Here is a 17,364-nt window from a genome sequence, read left to right as displayed (position 1 = left end):
GGTATCCACCAAAGCCAGTCTTAGCTGGGCAGCAGAGAGAAAATGCAATGAATGGCTCATGGATCAAGATAAGAACAGGGAGAGATCACTCACCATTTACCTTCACAAGCAAAACAGACTTGATTTGGGAAAATCAGTTTATTTTAGTAACAATCAAATCAAAGTGGGGTAATGAAGAATAAAAACTAAATCTTAAAACACCTTCCTCCCACCCCTCCCTTCTTCCTGAGCACAACTTCACTCCCAATTTTCTCTACCTCCTCCCCTCCAGCAGTGCAAGGGAATGGGGAAAGGGGGCTGTGGTCAGTTCATCACATATGTCACTGGTCCTCCTCCTTCCTAAGGGACAGGAGTCCTTACCTTGCTCAAGTGTGGGGTGTCTCCCATGGGAGACCATCCCCCACGAACTTCTTCAATGTGAGTCCTTCCCACAGGCTACTATTCTTTACAAACTACCCCAGCATGGGTCACTCTTCCATGGGATGCAGCCTGTTGGGGTCCCTCCCCCGCCGTGTAGCCCTGGGAGAGGGGCCCTGAGGGCACAGACACGGGGCTTCCCTGTCCCTGCTCAGCCTCGTTCCCATTGGTTGGTTTGTGTTCCCTGCGCGGGCAGAAGGACCCTTGGTCCCGTGACTGGAACAGTTCCTGGGCAGAGCTCCGGCCATGCGGCTGGAGAAATAAACATCTCTGAAACATCTAGCAAGAATCTGTCTGTCCGTATATATTTCCTTTCCACGGGACTCCTGGTTTGATATATGCGTGTTGCAGGATCCCCACCGCAACAAATGGTGGAGATTTGAGAGCAGAACGATCCCCGATCCCTAAGCGACTGATTTGTGTGAGTAAACCCTGGAAACTTTGGATTCCTCTTCTTGGTTTTGCTTTGCTATTCCATATCTAAACTATGGAGGAACGTGGGAAGACTCTTGGCTCTCAGAGCCGCATATGGACATTTATCTTAAACTTAAAATGATTCTTGAACAACGATTTGTAAATTTTAGCTTGATTCAAGCTCAAAAAGAACTGAAACACTTCCTGGCATGGTTGTTTAAGAACTTTTTCTATGTTTCTTGGGATTTAATTCTTACCAAGGGCTTTTGGAAAACCGTTTGGACACAGTTAATACTGGAGTCAAAATATATGCCGATGGAAGAATATTTTCGTGAATATTATTTAGTTACCGAGACTGTTGAGCAATGTCAGCTGTGTCCTGGCGAAGGGAAGCCTGGCGCAGGGACCGTGCGGCCCAGGCCACGTGCACCGAGCGCTCTGCGAGCAGCAGCGAGGCAGTTCCCGCGCGCGGGCGGAGCCACGCGAGCCGCAGTGTCGGTGGCGGAGCGAGGCGCGGTGGGAGCGGCGGGACCCGGCGGTGCCCGAATGGCCCCGTGCAGCGCGTGGTGGAGCGAGCCCCGGGAACGCCCGACCGAGAGGGGCAGCGCGCGGGCAGCGGCTGGCGGCGATGGCGGTGGAACGGAGCCGCGCCCGGCCGAGACGCGCGCTGGAGCAGGGCGCGGGGGAGTCGTCGCTCGGGGGCCCGGCCGAGACGTGGGTGCAGCGCCCGACATCGGCAGCGAAGCTGCGACCAGAGGAGGCGACGCACGGAGGACTGAGCAGAGCGGCCCGGCCCGGCCCGCGCGGCCCCGAACGCGACCCTGGGAAGAACGCGCGGGCACCAGCAGCCCCGACAATTCCAACACGGGAGCGACCGAAGGAGAGAGCAAAGACGCAGTGAGACAGAAAACAGCAGCCACTCGGAAAAAGGAAAAGATCATAGCAACTAAGACCTTAGGGATAGTAAAATGGTATAATGTTAAGCAAAATTATGGTTTTATAACAAGGTGTGACAACCAGCAAGACATATTCGTGCATAGAACTGCTATTAAAAAGAATAACCCTGAAAAATGCATCCCAAGCTTGGGAGATGGAGAGGTGGTGCACTTCAAAATTGTACTAGGGAGAAAAGGGTTACAAGCATCGCAGGTCACTGAGCCTGATGGTGTTTCTGTAAAAGGCAGTATATATGCAAAAAATCGTAGTCATGTTAGACAGTATCTCTATTGTAAGCCCCCCCTACAGTTTCCCTTTCCTAATCCCACCTTTCCCTTTTACCCTATGTCCTATTGCCCCCAGTGTATTCCCAATCCGTTTTTTCACCCATGGTTTCCCTCACAAAACCATGCTTTTGCCAATTGTTTCCCCAAAAATCCCTTTCCAATGCCGAGTGGGGGATGAAAAGGGGGAGGGAAGAAGTTAAACCCTCTCCTGCCTCAGTTTCCCCACAAAGCATGCTCAGAGAATTCTGTCTCCCTTCTGTCAGCCCTAAGATGTTCCAGAGAATCTGTTTGGACATTTAAAGACTCAGGAGGGTGGCTTGTTTTGTCTTGAAACGGTTCTTGTTATGTTTATCCAGTTGTTTTCATTCTCCTTTTATTAAAATAAAACGGGTGAGGTGTTGGGGTCCCTCCCCTGCCGTGTAGCCCTGGGAGAGGGGCCCTGAGGGCACAGACACGGGGTTTCCCTGCCCCTGCTCAGCCTCGTTCCCATTGGTTGGTTTGTGTTCCCTGCGCGGGCAGAAGGACCCTTGGTCCCGTGACTGGAACAGTTCCTGGGCAGAGCTCCGGCCATGCGGCTGGAGAAATAAACATCTCTGAAACATCTAGCAAGAATCTGTCTGTCCGTATACATTTCCTTTCCACGGGACTCCTGGTTTGATATATGGGTGTTGCAGGATCCCCACTGCAACAGCAGCCCTTCAGGAACAGGGTGCTCCAGTGTGGGTCCCCCATGGGGTCACAAGTCCTGTCAGTGAACCTGATCCAGTGTGGGCTTCTGTCTTAATGGATGCACAGGTCCTGCCAGAAGCTTTTCAGCACGAGCTTTCCATGGGGTCACAGCTTCCTTTGAGCAGCCACCTGCTTCCTTCAAGCATCCTCTGCTACCCTGTGGTCTCCATGGGCTGCCTCACCATGGTCTTCACCACAGGCTGCAGGATCTCTGCTCTGGTGCCTGGAGCACTGCTCCCCCTTCTTCTTTCCTGACCTTGGTGCCTTCAGAGTTGTTTCACATATTCTCAGTCCTGTCTTGAGCTGCAGTTGTGCAGTTTTTTTCTCCCCTTTTTAAATTGTTATTCCAGAGGTGCTACTGCCATTGGCCTTGGCCAGCAGCTCTATTGGACATAGCGGAAGCTTCTATCAGCTTCTCACAGAAGCCACTCATATGGGCTCTCACCCAAAGCCTTGCCATGCAAACCCTAAGACCTGTGCACTACTCACAGGACGACCAAAACAAAGCTGTCTATAACTGCTACTTTAGTTCAAGCCACTTCATATTTGAATTAGCTATAGTCCTGGGACTGCCACTTCTGCTTCTCCATCTTTACACCTGACATTGATCTTGCTAGCCTGGGTATTAATCTTGGACAAATGGGTAGTTTAGGTGAGACAAAAGCAATAAAACCAGAATGATCTCTTTAAATGCCAACAATGAGATTTTAGCAGTCTTCTTAGTGTTCATCCCTCAAAGATTTTCACACAAATGCAGTTATTGCTCCAAGCATCGCTAGGGATTTTTTCTTCCTTTTACTTCGGTTGGTGGTTGCAATCACCATTTTGTAGTACACATAAACTAGGAGGAACTGTATTCCAACTTTTAAATCTCTAAATATCTCAGTCTGGTAATTTTCCTGCAAAAACTGATGGACTAAAGAAACTGATGGAGTCTGCAAGATTGAAAAGTGTTGTTCACAGCAATCTGTACTTTTCTCAACCAGGGCTCCATGGCTCTAAAGGACATTTTACCCAAATATGGATTAGTGGACTGTATTATTCTTGTTTAGGCATTTATTCTAACTCCAAACGGCTCTTGATAATGGGACAGAAAACAACAGTTAAGAACAATGGAGTTATTGGAAGTCTACCGATCCCAGTACTACAGATCAAACTTTGTTTTCAATCACGGATGTAATAAGCCCACGAGAGGCGCTGGCAGGGAGGGGCTCGGGCAACAGCGGGGCCGCAGCTCCGTGCCCAGGGCCGCAGGGCAGCTGGACAGCTGGCGGGGACCCGCAGCAGGGTCCCCGGAGGCCGCCCAGAGCCACCGCCCCCGCGGCCCCGGCGCTCCGCCCCAGCCGGCCGAGGCGGGGCCCGGCGGCTCCGCGGCAGCACGAGCGCGGCCGGCTCCGCTCCGGGCCCGGCTCGGCGGCAACGCGGCGGGACGCGGGGGGGTCCCGGCCGGAGCTGCTGCGGTGCTCCCGCCGGCGAGATGGGGCTGGAGCCGCTGTTCCAGGCGTGGAGCTACTTCAGGCGGAGGAAGTTCCGGGAGTGCGCGGATGTCTGCTCGCAGCTGCTGGAGAGGCCGCCCGGCGAGCAGGTAGCGGGGGCCGGGCCGTCGCGGGAGGCGGCGGTGAGGGGCGGCAGCACCACGGAACCCGTCTGTGCCTGCTGCAGCCGCCGGAGGGGCCGGGTGCGACCCCGGTCAGCGGGGCCGGGTGCGACCCCGGTCAGCGAGGCAGGGAGCGCTGGGCCGCACCGAGCTCCCGGAGGAGCAGAAGGCCGGGCAGCGCCGCCTCTCCGCGCTCCCCCCTTCTCTCCCGAGCCTGGAGGCGGCGAGCCGGCCCTGCGGCTCCTCCCCAGACACGCCCCGGGGGAGCCCCTCCGGGAGAGAGGAGCGGCGCCGCGGGTGTGTGGTACTGCCGGAGTGCTACCGTGAAGACTGCCGTGGGGGACAGGATCCTCACAACGAGAACTTCAACTCACTCAAGAATTTGCGGAGTTAAAGGAAGAAAATCTAAGATTAAAAATCGGGTCTGCTAGGGATGTTCCTGTTGATTTTTAGTGATGTTCAGATACCGTAGCCCCTGTATTGACTAAATCACACGTGCATTTAGCTCAGCTTACGTACGAGCCCTACCTTGGCACAGAAGGCGTTTGCATAGGTCTCTCTTTGCTCTTTTTCCAGCTGCAGAGTCTCTGGAAACGTAGGACATATTTTTCAATACCTACATATTTTCTCACCCTTCTGTAAGAACAAAGGATTTGAAAAAGTGTTTTTTGGATTAATGTTTATGTGCATGTAAACATGTTTTATGCCATATTTTAAAAACAGTAATTGAACAGACTTCATCTTAAACACTTTACAGTAAATGTGTCTTTCAAAGCATCCTATAGACAGATATTTTAAGAATCTTGAACAGAGTTCTTTTCATCACAAAAGACAAGTCTTTAAGGAAAGCTGCATGGCCACACAATAGCGTAAATATAAAGCACCATAATTATTTAAACTGGTTTAGGATAGATATTTAAAAGGTTCTTTTTTTATGTTTTATGCTGTAAGGCACCAACAAGGAGCCATCAGCAGAAACGTTTTTAGTGGAGAAAGTATTCCAAAAACATTATTTGTGAACCCTAAATGGGACTCAGTATTAGTTCCATGGTAGTGCTGTACTATTCATATGTATTTACATTATTGGGTCTTTACATATGTAATCTTTGCATATGGAAGGAAACAACATTTGATTTGTGAAAGAAACTCTTGAAATAGCACAGATAACAGCAAATATGCTTCTGTTGCTCTTAATTTATAAAGTTTGTAATGAGTAAAACATTTTTCAATCTATGATCTCAGCATGGGAATGTAAAGACAACTGCATTTCTTTTGTGCTTAAGCTCAGGTATAAAATGGTAATGTTACACCTGTCAATTCCAAACTTCTGCTGGGCTGTTTCCGGTAGCACTAGTAAGGAATAAGTGTATAAGGCTGAGAAAAAATTCTTACAAGGAAATTAACAAAACAGCAGTGAGAAGATGTAGTTGGATAAGGCCTTGAGCAATGTGATCTGGTGGGAGGTGCCGCTGTCAATGGCAAGGGTGGGGTGGAACTAGATGTTCTTTAAGGTCCATTTCAAATTCTTCCCATTCTGTAATTCTCTGATGTAGATCCTAATTGGTTTTACTTCTTCCAAATATAGATCACACATGGTGAAACATTTAAGTGCATAAATTAAATTGTTTTCTTAGACAAAGTACACATTTTCCTTAGAGAACAAGGACCTTATATACCAGCAATATGACCACCTAATTTATATATACCACCTAATTTAATCTTTGAAATGTTCACACCAGCCTATAAGATTCATCTTTTATAAGAATGAAGGAGGAAAAACATTTAAGATAATTTCCTTTGACAAATGGTGGAGGGTGGGGTTGTGAACATTGTCTATACCAGATCAAATCATAAGCTCTTAAAAGTCTTACATGAAGTCTCTGAATTTTAAGATCAGGCTTCATCACTGTTTTGAAAAAACTTTCAGGCCACAATTGCGTGCAAATGACTGGACTTTATAACTTCAGTATGTTCGTTTCAGAACTGTGTTCCTATTCACAGTTTTGTGTGAAAAAAGTGCTCTTCAGCAGCAGTGCATTTCAAACCTACCAGAAAGTTCAGGTGGAAGAGAGGCAAATATGATTGAAATATGATTAGTTTGGTTCTTGCCTCATGTAATCTTCTTGAGGAATCCTTATTAAGAGCTCATTTTAAGCAGGAATGAATGACTTCTAAAAGTATATGAAAGTATGTCTACTTGAGATTGGGAAAAATCAGGCTTTCTCTATAACATTAAAAAATGCCTGGCCGGATGTTTCAGTCTTTGTCTGAAAAGATTTCATACAGCAGTGTTCAAGTAAAGTTTGCAGACACCAAATGTATTTTACTCTATAGAAGTACTTCATGTAAGGAGTAACAATTTAGAGATTTTTTAAAAGAAATAAAATAAGTAGCATTATTTATACCACCTGTTCATTGTGGTACAGCAGGTTGGAGAAACCAGAATATTGGTTAAATAACTTTAAAGAGTGCAACTTGAACCAAACTCAAACCAGTTCAACATACAAAATGTTACACCTAAAATCTCTTCAACAAAACATTTTTTGATTATCTGATTAGAATATAACTTTAACATTCATGGCAGATTTAACATGGAATGTCCTTTCTCTTTGTCAGTTAACTGTGTTCATGATATTTAGATTTTACCCTTTTTATTGTAATGAACTTAAAATTCTAATATTTTCTGGTTATCTGCCCAAGTAAGCTTGTGTTTATTTTATTATTCTGCTTCTCATTTGTAAAGCCTTGCAGGCGTTTTCCTTACCCACTCACTTTCAGCTCATTACTTTCTAACACTTCATACTTTCAGGTACCAGTCTGTCCTCTTTACCCTGCTAAACTTCAGGCATGGAGTAAAGGAAGTAGTAACATGCCTCAAGAATATGTTTTATGTGTCCTCGAAACCTTACAAACTATTTTGAACTTACTTAATACAACAGAATGGAAAATTGAATCATGTTTATGGATTGTAGCATATATACTTTGCATTTAATAAAATAATTATTTTTCTAAAACCTTTGAAAGATACTAAGATCCAAGGCTGAACACTGAGGTAATTAGAACTCAAATAAGTGACATACATTTTTTAATTCTCCTGGCTCGCCTAGTCTCATCCTATTTTACATTATCCTGAATTTAATTCCAATAGCAGTGTATCAGTTAATCTGCCGTAGTTGTGAATATTAGGAAAGTGATTTATGATTATTTTATTTCCACAGTTGAGAATCCAGGACCATTCTCAGGCAGATTGACTGATTTCCTGCTATCTCTGTTACTTTTGAAATGGCATGTTAATGAAATCAGTAGTTCCTAAATATTTTGATTGAACTTTAATTCTGTCGTCTTCAGCCACCTACCAGAAAATGGTGCTGTTTTCCATCTGTGTGAATTACATCAGTAGTATTTTAATATAAGATGGCAAATTATCTAAAATCAGTATGTATCATTTTTGGTACCTAACCCAGTAAGTGTGGTTTATAATGCTTAAAAATACATAGCAATTCTAGCAGATTTAATGGTCAAACTCTTAATGGTAGCACTTCTGCAAATCAAACCCAGGATGTGTCCTGTTGCGCACCAGGAAAGCAGACAGACAAATGACAACACTTACAGACAGTTTGGATTAAGTGAGCTGCTGTGCAGCACAAGGGAATACTCAACGGCTGTAATCGCTGTGCCATCTGTTCTTATCCTCTTGTCCCATATTCTGCTAAGCATGTGCTTCCCAACCTCTGCAACCAGGGAAAGAGGGATCTTGTAGGAACAGTAGCGTCTGTCTCTGTTCAGGGACTCACTTCCTTGAACAGCATTCATTAGGATATAATTTAAGCCACAGGAGCTGGTGTCCTTTAAAGACATTCCCAGGGTGAGTTAAAGAGTGACTCTTACAGGTCAGAACTTTTTCATGCTCAGGCAACTGGCCTTCTCCCTTCTAAGACGTGTAATGTAACCCCAGATAAGTAAAGGAAGAGACTAACAATGCATGATTGGAGAGTGTTTTCATGCCTGAAAGAGTTGGCCTTTCCTGTCTGAAAGCCTCCACTTTTTTCCCAGCTCATCTGCTAAATGATAGCACTGGTCCTGCTCCATTGTATCTTTCCCAGAGCTATGGGATGCTGAAGCCCACTTTTTACAATGGCCTTAGAAGTAGGCGCATTTTTGCCACCACACTTAAAAATGTAGTAAGAAATTTTCTTGACTGGTACGTCTTGATCGCTGTTGTGATTTACTACTCCCTGTACATATAGCTTAGTAATCAGGATATGTTTCTATCACAAGTATAGTGATAAGACGTTCTCCTTTAAGAACATGGCAAAAAATGATATAAAAGTCTTAAACAGAAGTTTACTGATGACCCAATCAATAGTCACATGTAGATACATTTAGAGGCTGTGTAATTGATGCAGAACTCTCTTTGAACCCTTTCACCAGATGCAGTAAGCCCTAAGAGGTTTTTAAGGTACTGTTTTGACCTTTTAGCTAGCTGGGCATGAATCAGAAATTTTCTTACATAGCAGTATCAAATACTATGCCATTATACATCTTGAATTCTTAAAGAGCACAACAACAGAATTGAAATGTTTTAAAATCAACGAAGTTTTCCTGAAGAATTCTTAGTAAATGACATTGTGATAGAAGAATAATTAGTTGCTACTGAGTTACATCTTGTGGAAGATTGAAATTTTTTTTTCCATAAAATATCCTGTGCATGTCTTCATTTAAGAATTAGGAATATAAATGGTATTGGTAGAATTCACTTCTATGCTGACATTCTTATCTTAGGATAAATGAAAATTGTATTTTGTGTGACTAGCATTTGGGCATACAAACACGTAAAATACTGATGTTCAGTTTAATTATTTCCTATTGTAAGCAAACAGGCCTTGTCTTCTGTGTTTATAGTAATAGCATGACCTAGAGGAAATACAATCCAGGACTGTCTCTCTTGATCATCCTGATTAGTCACCTAATCTGATTAGTCTTTGTGTTCCATATGTCAGATTCAAGGCAATAAACAGAACCCATGTATGAGGCCTGCTCTAGTTTAACAACTGAAAAAGAATTGCCTAATATAATTAATAGACATATAGTGGATATTCTTCCTTTAACTTGATTAGTAGTCTTGTGTGAGGACTACTACATTCATCCTTTCTTCTCCCATGTTGAACTTTCAGCTACTATTATTTGCATACTTGTTTTTGTAAGGTCATAATAAAATTATCACTGTTATGTTTATGGGCATTGGACTTGATTTGAAAAAGCATCTTCAACTGAAATCAGTTATTGGTGCAAGAGGCTGTAAGTTTGTGCATGAAAATAGTGATGCTTGCAGTGAAGACATTGTACCTGAGTAAAGGTTTGGGGGTTTTTATTGTGTTTCTGCTCTTAATCATTTGAAGAGCATTTTCAGAATATAATAATTTTCATATTCTGCATGTATTATATTATACTCACCTGAAATTAATTGTAGAGTGAAGCCTTATTATAATATAAGGTATGTAATATATTCCCTCTTCCAGGCTATGAGTGTCAAAAAACTTAATTATTCTTAGTATTTTTGGTATTCAAATAAACTGACTTTACATTTTAATATTAAAGTGCTCTCAGTGGATTTAGGGGTCTGGATTAAATAGTTCCTTCATTGTTTTTACAATCTTTTGAATTTCAAGGGAGCTTTATATGTGTAAATGAAGAATAATTTTGAGCTTTTGTTTTGAGAGACAATCTTACAGGGCAATGCTATTTGTTAATCCTCTCAAAGATCTCTTTATTTGAAATCTAGTTCCAGTGGATTACTTGAATGAGTAGCAACTGCTGGATCCACCCATGTTAAAGTATATTATATTTTAATGTAATTTTTTTTTATTCCATACTTTTGTTTAATGTGAGGGTCCTATTACCTTCTTGACGGTTATTTAAAATCTGAAGTTACCTCTTGTCAAAAACTGAAACAATGTATTAGCATGTATGAACAATGCATACTCTCACCTACAATTATGAGAGAGCAATGGTTTTAGTTAGTATTATTGATCAACTCTACTTTTTTGCCAAAATCATGAGGGATGTAATTTCTGAATTTTGTGGTAATATAAGTGCTCCTACATAAACAAACTTGTTTGGTTTTTTAAAAATTATTTTTTTAACTATTGAACAGTGCCTAAAGTAAGGTACACATCCATAACATCAAGGCATTTTTGTATTAGTGCTGACAAAATATTCCTAACTTGTCCTCATTAGTTACTGTAGCACATATGGTATGAAGATCATCTACTGCTCTTGAAACCATCTTCATATGTGCTGTAGCACGCAGACACAATGGGGTGAATAAAAAGCAAGCTGAAATATCTCAATGTCCTTTATTACTTATTACATAAAAGAATTTGTAGTTTATTTAATCATACAACTAAAATGCAAAGCCAGTTTCAGTGCCTTAGTCAGGCCCTGGTACGTCACAGTCAACTGAGTTTAATCCCTGAATTAATGTTTAATTCCATGGAATACTCAATATGTAAGATGTGTTATGCATTCTAACACCAGTGAACAACTTTTTGGCTCCAAATACAATCCTTTAAAGGCCACAAATTCAGTACACTACAGAAGGAAGGTGTCCTTCACCAGTATTCCAGATCCCTGCTGTCATAGAATTTACTGAGTACAAATGTTCAAATTGAAAGAAGTAGACCATGTCTCATACCACAGAGGGGTTAGCTTGACATTGCCATTCTCACGGTGGAACAGAAGCCAGCTCTGTGTCTTGGCTGCAAAACAAGCCAGCAGCAGGGCAGTGCTTGAGCTGGGAGAAGACACTGGTGGGGTCTAATAGCAGTCTTCTAATACGTACAAGGAGGTTATCGAGAAAATGGAGACAAGGACTGCTTGCAATGATGTAGGGAAGTGAAGGAGGCTTTGGCTTGATACAGGGAAAAACATTTCTCGATAAGGATGGTCAGCAGTGGAACAGGTTGCCCAGTCGCCTTGTGCAGCCTCCATTCTTGCAAGTTTTCAAGATCCAATTGGACAAGGCTTTGAGCAACCTCGACTGGCCTCATAGCTGACCTTGCTTTGAGCAGGACTTTGGACTAGAGACCTTCATAAGTCTCTATAGTCTGAATTACTTGAAGATTGTATATTCAGTCTGATGTAGTTGGTTTAACTGGCATAGATTTACACGATGCCAGATATGCAAGAAATTTTTCCCTGCCTCCAGGAGCAGAAATGATCTGACACTACAAAAGACTAATAGTGATTTAGAGAAAGTAACATCTATCTCCCACCTTTGTCGTCTAAGCTAAAGTAATACATTAGGAAAAACTCATCCCCAGTCCCTGGAAGTGAACAGCAAAAGCACTGAAGGGTAGTTTAAATATTATGTAAACACAATAATTACACATTAATTTGTGATAAACCTATATTTTTTCCTGTCAGTATTTACTCAATTTTACCACAAGTTTTCAAGTAGATGCAAGTTCCAGCTTTTTCATTTATAGTAAACTCAATCTGGTAGCTTTTCTTTTGTTTTTTGGGTAGTGCAATTGGCTGTTAATTTGACATTTATTCTACTTGCAGTATTACTGTCCAAATACAATGAATACATCATTTTCATCATAAAAATGCCATGAAAAAGTGCTGAAATTTTCTTTTGTCTTCTTGAATGGTATCATTGTGATCTCCAGCAGTAGCTTCAAAAAGTGTGCCAAGATGGATTTTATTAAGTAGGCATTCTAAAGCCCATGGTGCGATAATCTGGTTAATTTTTAGGAGATTTGCATGCATCTTCCAAGTTCATTTTATTTTAATGTACCATTTTTCAGCTTCATAATGCTTGAATGTTAATCTAAGATTTGGCTAGCATGATCCAGCAGAAGCAAGAAAGCAAAGGTATCAGAAAGATGCACTTAATGCAAATTTACTTTCATTGTGCAAAACATTGATTAGCTTCATAATGTGTGTAAGTTGAGATAATGTAATAAAATGGAAATTTGGATATATGTGTTGGAGAAGAAATGTTTGTGCAAAATGAGATGGTCACAGAGTATAAATGCATTTGTGGTGTTGTTTTTATTATTTGGCATTTACATTCCTCAGTTTCTGTTTTCTCTTTTTTCAGGAGCTTGATTCTGAATACACTGTGTTTCAGGTAAGTTCTTTCCATAAATACAATTATTAGATGGAATCATTGGGAAGAATTTCTGATATGCTGAATAATACTTGTTTTGTTGTTAAGTCCTCAGTAGCATAAATTTGGGTTTTGTTATTGGTAAGGCATTACATTTGATAAGGGGAAGATTTTTGCTATTTTGAACAGGCAGCTTTGATAGAATTTTATTTCTCTCATGTACTTCCTGTATCTTTATTCAGCATTTCAGTGCTTTCTAAAAGCTAAATTGAATCTACCTTGAACTGAATGACCTTCATCTGTAGATGAGATTAGGAAGAAAACAAGGTGTATTCACAGACAGAGCAATGTTTGTGCTCTTATGGCTTGCTTTCATGTTTTATTTAATGCACATAATGGTGGGCTGTTACCCATGCTCTTCCTGCTCTTGCAGCTCAGGCTCCCTGCCTAGCTTGTGTAGAGTCTGGTAGCCTTGTAGGTGCATGATGATGATTTGCATAAGTGATGGAAGACTGAGAGTAATTAATTAGTTTTCACTCTGCCCACATTAGCTCTAGATTATTGCAGTGGCGAGAATAGTATTGCACAGGTGATGGCATCTTTTGGCTCCAGCCCACAGTCAGAAGAGATTAAATGCAGTGTGAAATGCTATCTTTAAATACAGGTCCGTAACATATTTTACAGGTCTTTAATTGTACTCCATGAATTCATGCACGTTGTTTACATATAGAATGGTTTCAGTGAAATACTACTGGATATCTTCTTGGGTGTAATTAGTACCCTGCACAATGTAGCATTCTGGGTTTTTCATTGTGTATGGAATAAAATGTATTATAATAGAAAGGATTATTGGCGAATAAAAGCTCCTAGAAAAGTGTGTTACCATATTCAGAGAAAACATTTAAATTTAGATACCAAGTTTATATTTTTAATTTGGTTTTTGGACTTTTCAGGAACAAGAAGAAAATACTTGATTCAGTTACAAGCTTCTCATGAACTGAGTGAAAAGCACTTTTTCACTTTTCTTTCTGGAGTTTAGACTTACATACTGTATACTGTATACTTTTATACTGTATCACATTTCTGTACCTCTTTAATTGCTATTAGGTGTTGTAAATTTTGTTCTGATTATGAGTTAAACAAGCTAAATTTGTTATGTTGTGAACGTGTGGGTTGTCTGAAATGAGCTGTCCCTTTCCTTTTCCTACTGTATAAGTGCTGTTTCATAAAAATGCAGTTTATCTTCATAAGCTCCAGACATGGTCCTTATCACAAAACAAAATTATCAGTCCCACAAAGAGAAAGCAGATAATCTCTAATCTACAGACAGATGTGTAATTAAGGAATACTGTGTGATACTTGATTTTTTTGTTGGCTGTGAAGCCTTGGACTAGGAACTTTAGACTGGAAGAGATGCCTAAGGAATCTATTTTTTATGGCAGATATTTGCCCAGTAATGCCAAAGAGACATGTTGGTTTTAACAACACATTTTCACATATTAGTTAGTGGAAAAATCACAATAATACATTTACGCCTATGTAAAGAACTGACCTCAGTTTTAGAAATTAGTGTAGAGGAGTTACTACTTCCAATTTCCAGGAAAAGACCGTTACTATGGGCGGATTTTCTTACTTCTAGTAAGAAACTGGCCTGTACTTGGCTGTAGAAGAGCTCTAATTGGAGCATATTCCCAGTATAGACATAGTTATGTTGCCTGCAGATATACAAGTCTTTGAAAAGAGCAGAGTACCATCAAGGTATTAAAAATTCAACAAACTAAATACTTCTATAGAATAATGAAAAACTGTTAAAGGTGTTGAACATCTAACAGAAATCTCAGCATTAGTTAAAGGCTGTCATCCTACTATATAAGAAGAAACTAAAATAAAATAAAGCAGATCTGGATTATGACTGTCTGGCCTAGATTCAGATCATCCTGCTGAATTCCCTTCTCTTCATTCTTGAAGAAAGGTTTCTAATTGTGGTTGAATCAGCTGGCTGAAGCCCTCCTTTACTTCTGCTTGGAAAAAAGCACTTTTTAAAAGAATAGTTAAGTATTTCAGCATTTTTAGATACACTTTCTTTTTGATTGACACTTACAAATTTGCATAGAAGTATGAGGGAAATCTAGAGGAAAAGACAGGATGAATGAGAAGTGTCTCATTAAATGATTACTTAGATCTTCTCATACCTCTTTACTTAAGGAACAAACGTTGCCGTGAGTTTGACCTTTATTTCTATTAAGGTAGCGTCAGTCTGTTTCTATTTTGAAAGGTCTCCTTAGCCAATATTAAATATGCTTTTTCACCAGATTGGTGTACTCTATGTTAGAAAGGAAACAAATCTAATTATTTTGGCAGTGATTTTTACTCTGGAAAATATATGATGATCTGTTCAATATCCGATGGAAGATATAGGATTGGTCTTGTGACTTCCTTTATCATGCCAGCTCTATGAGTACATTACAAGCATATCAAATTATCAACAGGGTTGGATCTGCACTTTTTTTGTTAGTATTTCTATATGGCTGCCACAGATTTTTCTTGTTTTCTTTTTTCTTCCCACTGATTTGGTGTCTTCACAGTCTGCACAAAGCTTGTCACATAGAGTTATGCTTGCCTTTCCACACTGCTCAGATTATCCTCCAAAGCATACAATGTAGTAATTTGTCAGTTCAGGTCACTAAAATATATTCCAATACTCTCCAAATCTGAAATGCCTAGCGTATACATTTGCACAGTTTTTTACAGCTGATGCTTTGAACAAAGGACTTAGTTCCCTTTTATACCTTCATCAGACAGATGGATATACTCAGCTGTTTTAAGTCAATACCTTATCAAGCCTAATAAAACTGTGAATGAATAATAATTTTAAAAAGGTAAAATTACTGATTAGATTATTTACTTAGTGTCTTGAAGATATTTTACTTTTTACTTTATCCTTATTCAGGCTGCCTGGAACCTGAAAACACGAGCTTTGACAGAAATGGTGTATGTGGATGAAATCGATATGGATCAAGAAGGAATTGCAGAGATGATCTTGGATGAAAATGCCATTGCTCAAGTTGCACGTAAGATTGGCTTTCACTTGCATACATTGACTCAACAAGAGCTCTTTTGGTTGTCTCTTATGTCATCTACCATAAAATACTACAAACTGAGGTGACCTGATATGGCATTTAGTATTGGTAAAAATAGTGGTTTAGATTGTTTTATGGTTGTGTAGCAATGTTGAAATCCACTATGTGTTCATGATGTAATACTTAGGCCTGTCAGACGGTGTTACAGTGCAGATACCGCAACACGCGTATCAATCAACGAGGCCCATGGAAAAGAAATATATATGGATCGATTCTTGATAGATGTTTCAGAGATGTTTATTTCTCCAGCCGCATGGCCGGAGCTCTGCCAAGGAACTGAGGCAATCACGGGACCCGAGGGTCCTTGCCCGCGCAGGGGAACACAAAACAACTCATGGGGAACGAGGCTGACCAGGGGCAGGGAAACCCTGTGTCTCCCCCCCAGGGCCCCTCTCTCAGGGCCACATGGCGGGGGGGGAGGGCCCCAACATTTCACCCGTTTATTTTTAACAAAAAGAGATTTAAACTTAACATCGAAAACAACTGGATAAACGTAACAAGAACAGTTTCAAAACAAAATAAGCCACCCTCCTGAGTCTTTAAATGTCCAAACAGATTCTCTGGAACATCTTAAGGCTGACAGAAGGGAGACAGGTCTCTCTGGCCATGTTTTGTGGGGAAACTGAGGCAGGAGAGGGTTTCTTCCATTTGTACCTGTTGGAACTCTAAACAACAATAGTTAATTTCTTCCCTCCCCCTCTTCATCCCCCACTCGGCATTGGAAAGGGATTTTTGGGGAAACAATTGGCAAAGGCATGGTTTTGTAAGGGAAACCATGGGTGAAAAAATTGGATTGGGAATACACTGGGGGTAATAGGATATAGGATAAAAGGGAAAGGTGGGATTAGGAAAGGGAGACTGTAGGGAGGGCTTATAATGGAGATATTGTCTAACATGACTATGATTTTTAGCATATATACTGCCTTTCACAGAAACACCATCAGACCCAGTGACCTCTGCTGCTTGTAACCCTTTTCTGCCTTGCACAGTTTTGAACTCCACCACCTCCCCATCTCCCAAGCTTGGGATGCATTTTTCAGGGTTATTCTTTTTAATAGCAGTTCTATAAACGAATATGTCTTCTTGGTTGTCACATCTTGTTATAAAACCATAATTTTGTTTAACATTATACCATTTTACTATTCCTAAAACCTTAGCTACAGTGATTTTTTCCTTTTTCCAAGTAGCTGCTGTTTTCTGTCTCGCTGCGTTCCTGGTTTCACTTTCGTTTTCACTCATTCCCGCGTTGGAGCCGTCGGGGCTGCGCTCATGCCTGCGCACTCTTCCTGGGGTCGCATTCAGGGCCACGCGGGTCAGGCCGGGCTGCGCCTCTCAGCTCCCTGCGTGCCGTCTCCTCTGCTCTCAGCTGAGCTACCACTGCCTGGGGCTGTGTCCACATCTTGGCCGGGCCCCGAGCGACAACCCCGTCGCGCCCTGCTCCAGCGTGCATTTCGGCTGGGCGTGGCTCTGCGCCGCTGGCCGCCGCCTGCACACCACCCCTCTCGGTCGGGCGTTCACGGGGCTCGCTCCACCACACGCTGCGCGGGGCTGGGCAGGCACCACTGGGTTGCCCCGCTCCCGCCGTGCCTCACTCTGCTGCAGACACTGCAGCTCACGCCGCTCCACCCGCGCGCGGGAACTACCTCGCTGCTGCTCGCAGAGCGCTCGGCACACGTGGCCTGGGTCGTGACTCTGAGGCACGCTTCCCTTCAGCAAGACACAGCTGAC

General features: G+C 41.9%; 1 protein-coding gene across 2 annotated transcripts in view; it reads left to right on the top strand.

Moving 5' to 3' along the window:
- The first annotated feature begins 4,164 nt into the window (after positions 1–4,164).
- The window catches only part of TTC8 (tetratricopeptide repeat domain 8), a 45,549-nt gene continuing 32,349 nt past the window's right edge, over positions 4,165–17,364 (top strand). Inside the window, exons 1-3 of one of the 2 annotated variants that reach the window (XM_048307128.1) lie at positions 4,165–4,368; positions 12,488–12,517; positions 15,447–15,567. In XM_048307128.1, the coding sequence (XP_048163085.1) occupies positions 4,261–4,368; positions 12,488–12,517; positions 15,447–15,567 (259 nt within the window). In that variant the 5' untranslated portion in view covers positions 4,165–4,260. The remainder of the gene's footprint in view (positions 4,369–12,487; positions 12,518–15,446; positions 15,568–17,364) is intronic. The other variant, XM_048307127.1, reaches the window with a different exon arrangement.

This window comes from Corvus hawaiiensis, chromosome 6, assembly GCF_020740725.1.
Source record: "Corvus hawaiiensis isolate bCorHaw1 chromosome 6, bCorHaw1.pri.cur, whole genome shotgun sequence".
Classification (NCBI taxonomy): domain Eukaryota; kingdom Metazoa; phylum Chordata; class Aves; order Passeriformes; family Corvidae; genus Corvus; species Corvus hawaiiensis.
Note: the sequence above shows the minus strand (reverse complement) of the source record. Positions and strands in the feature narration are given on the sequence as shown.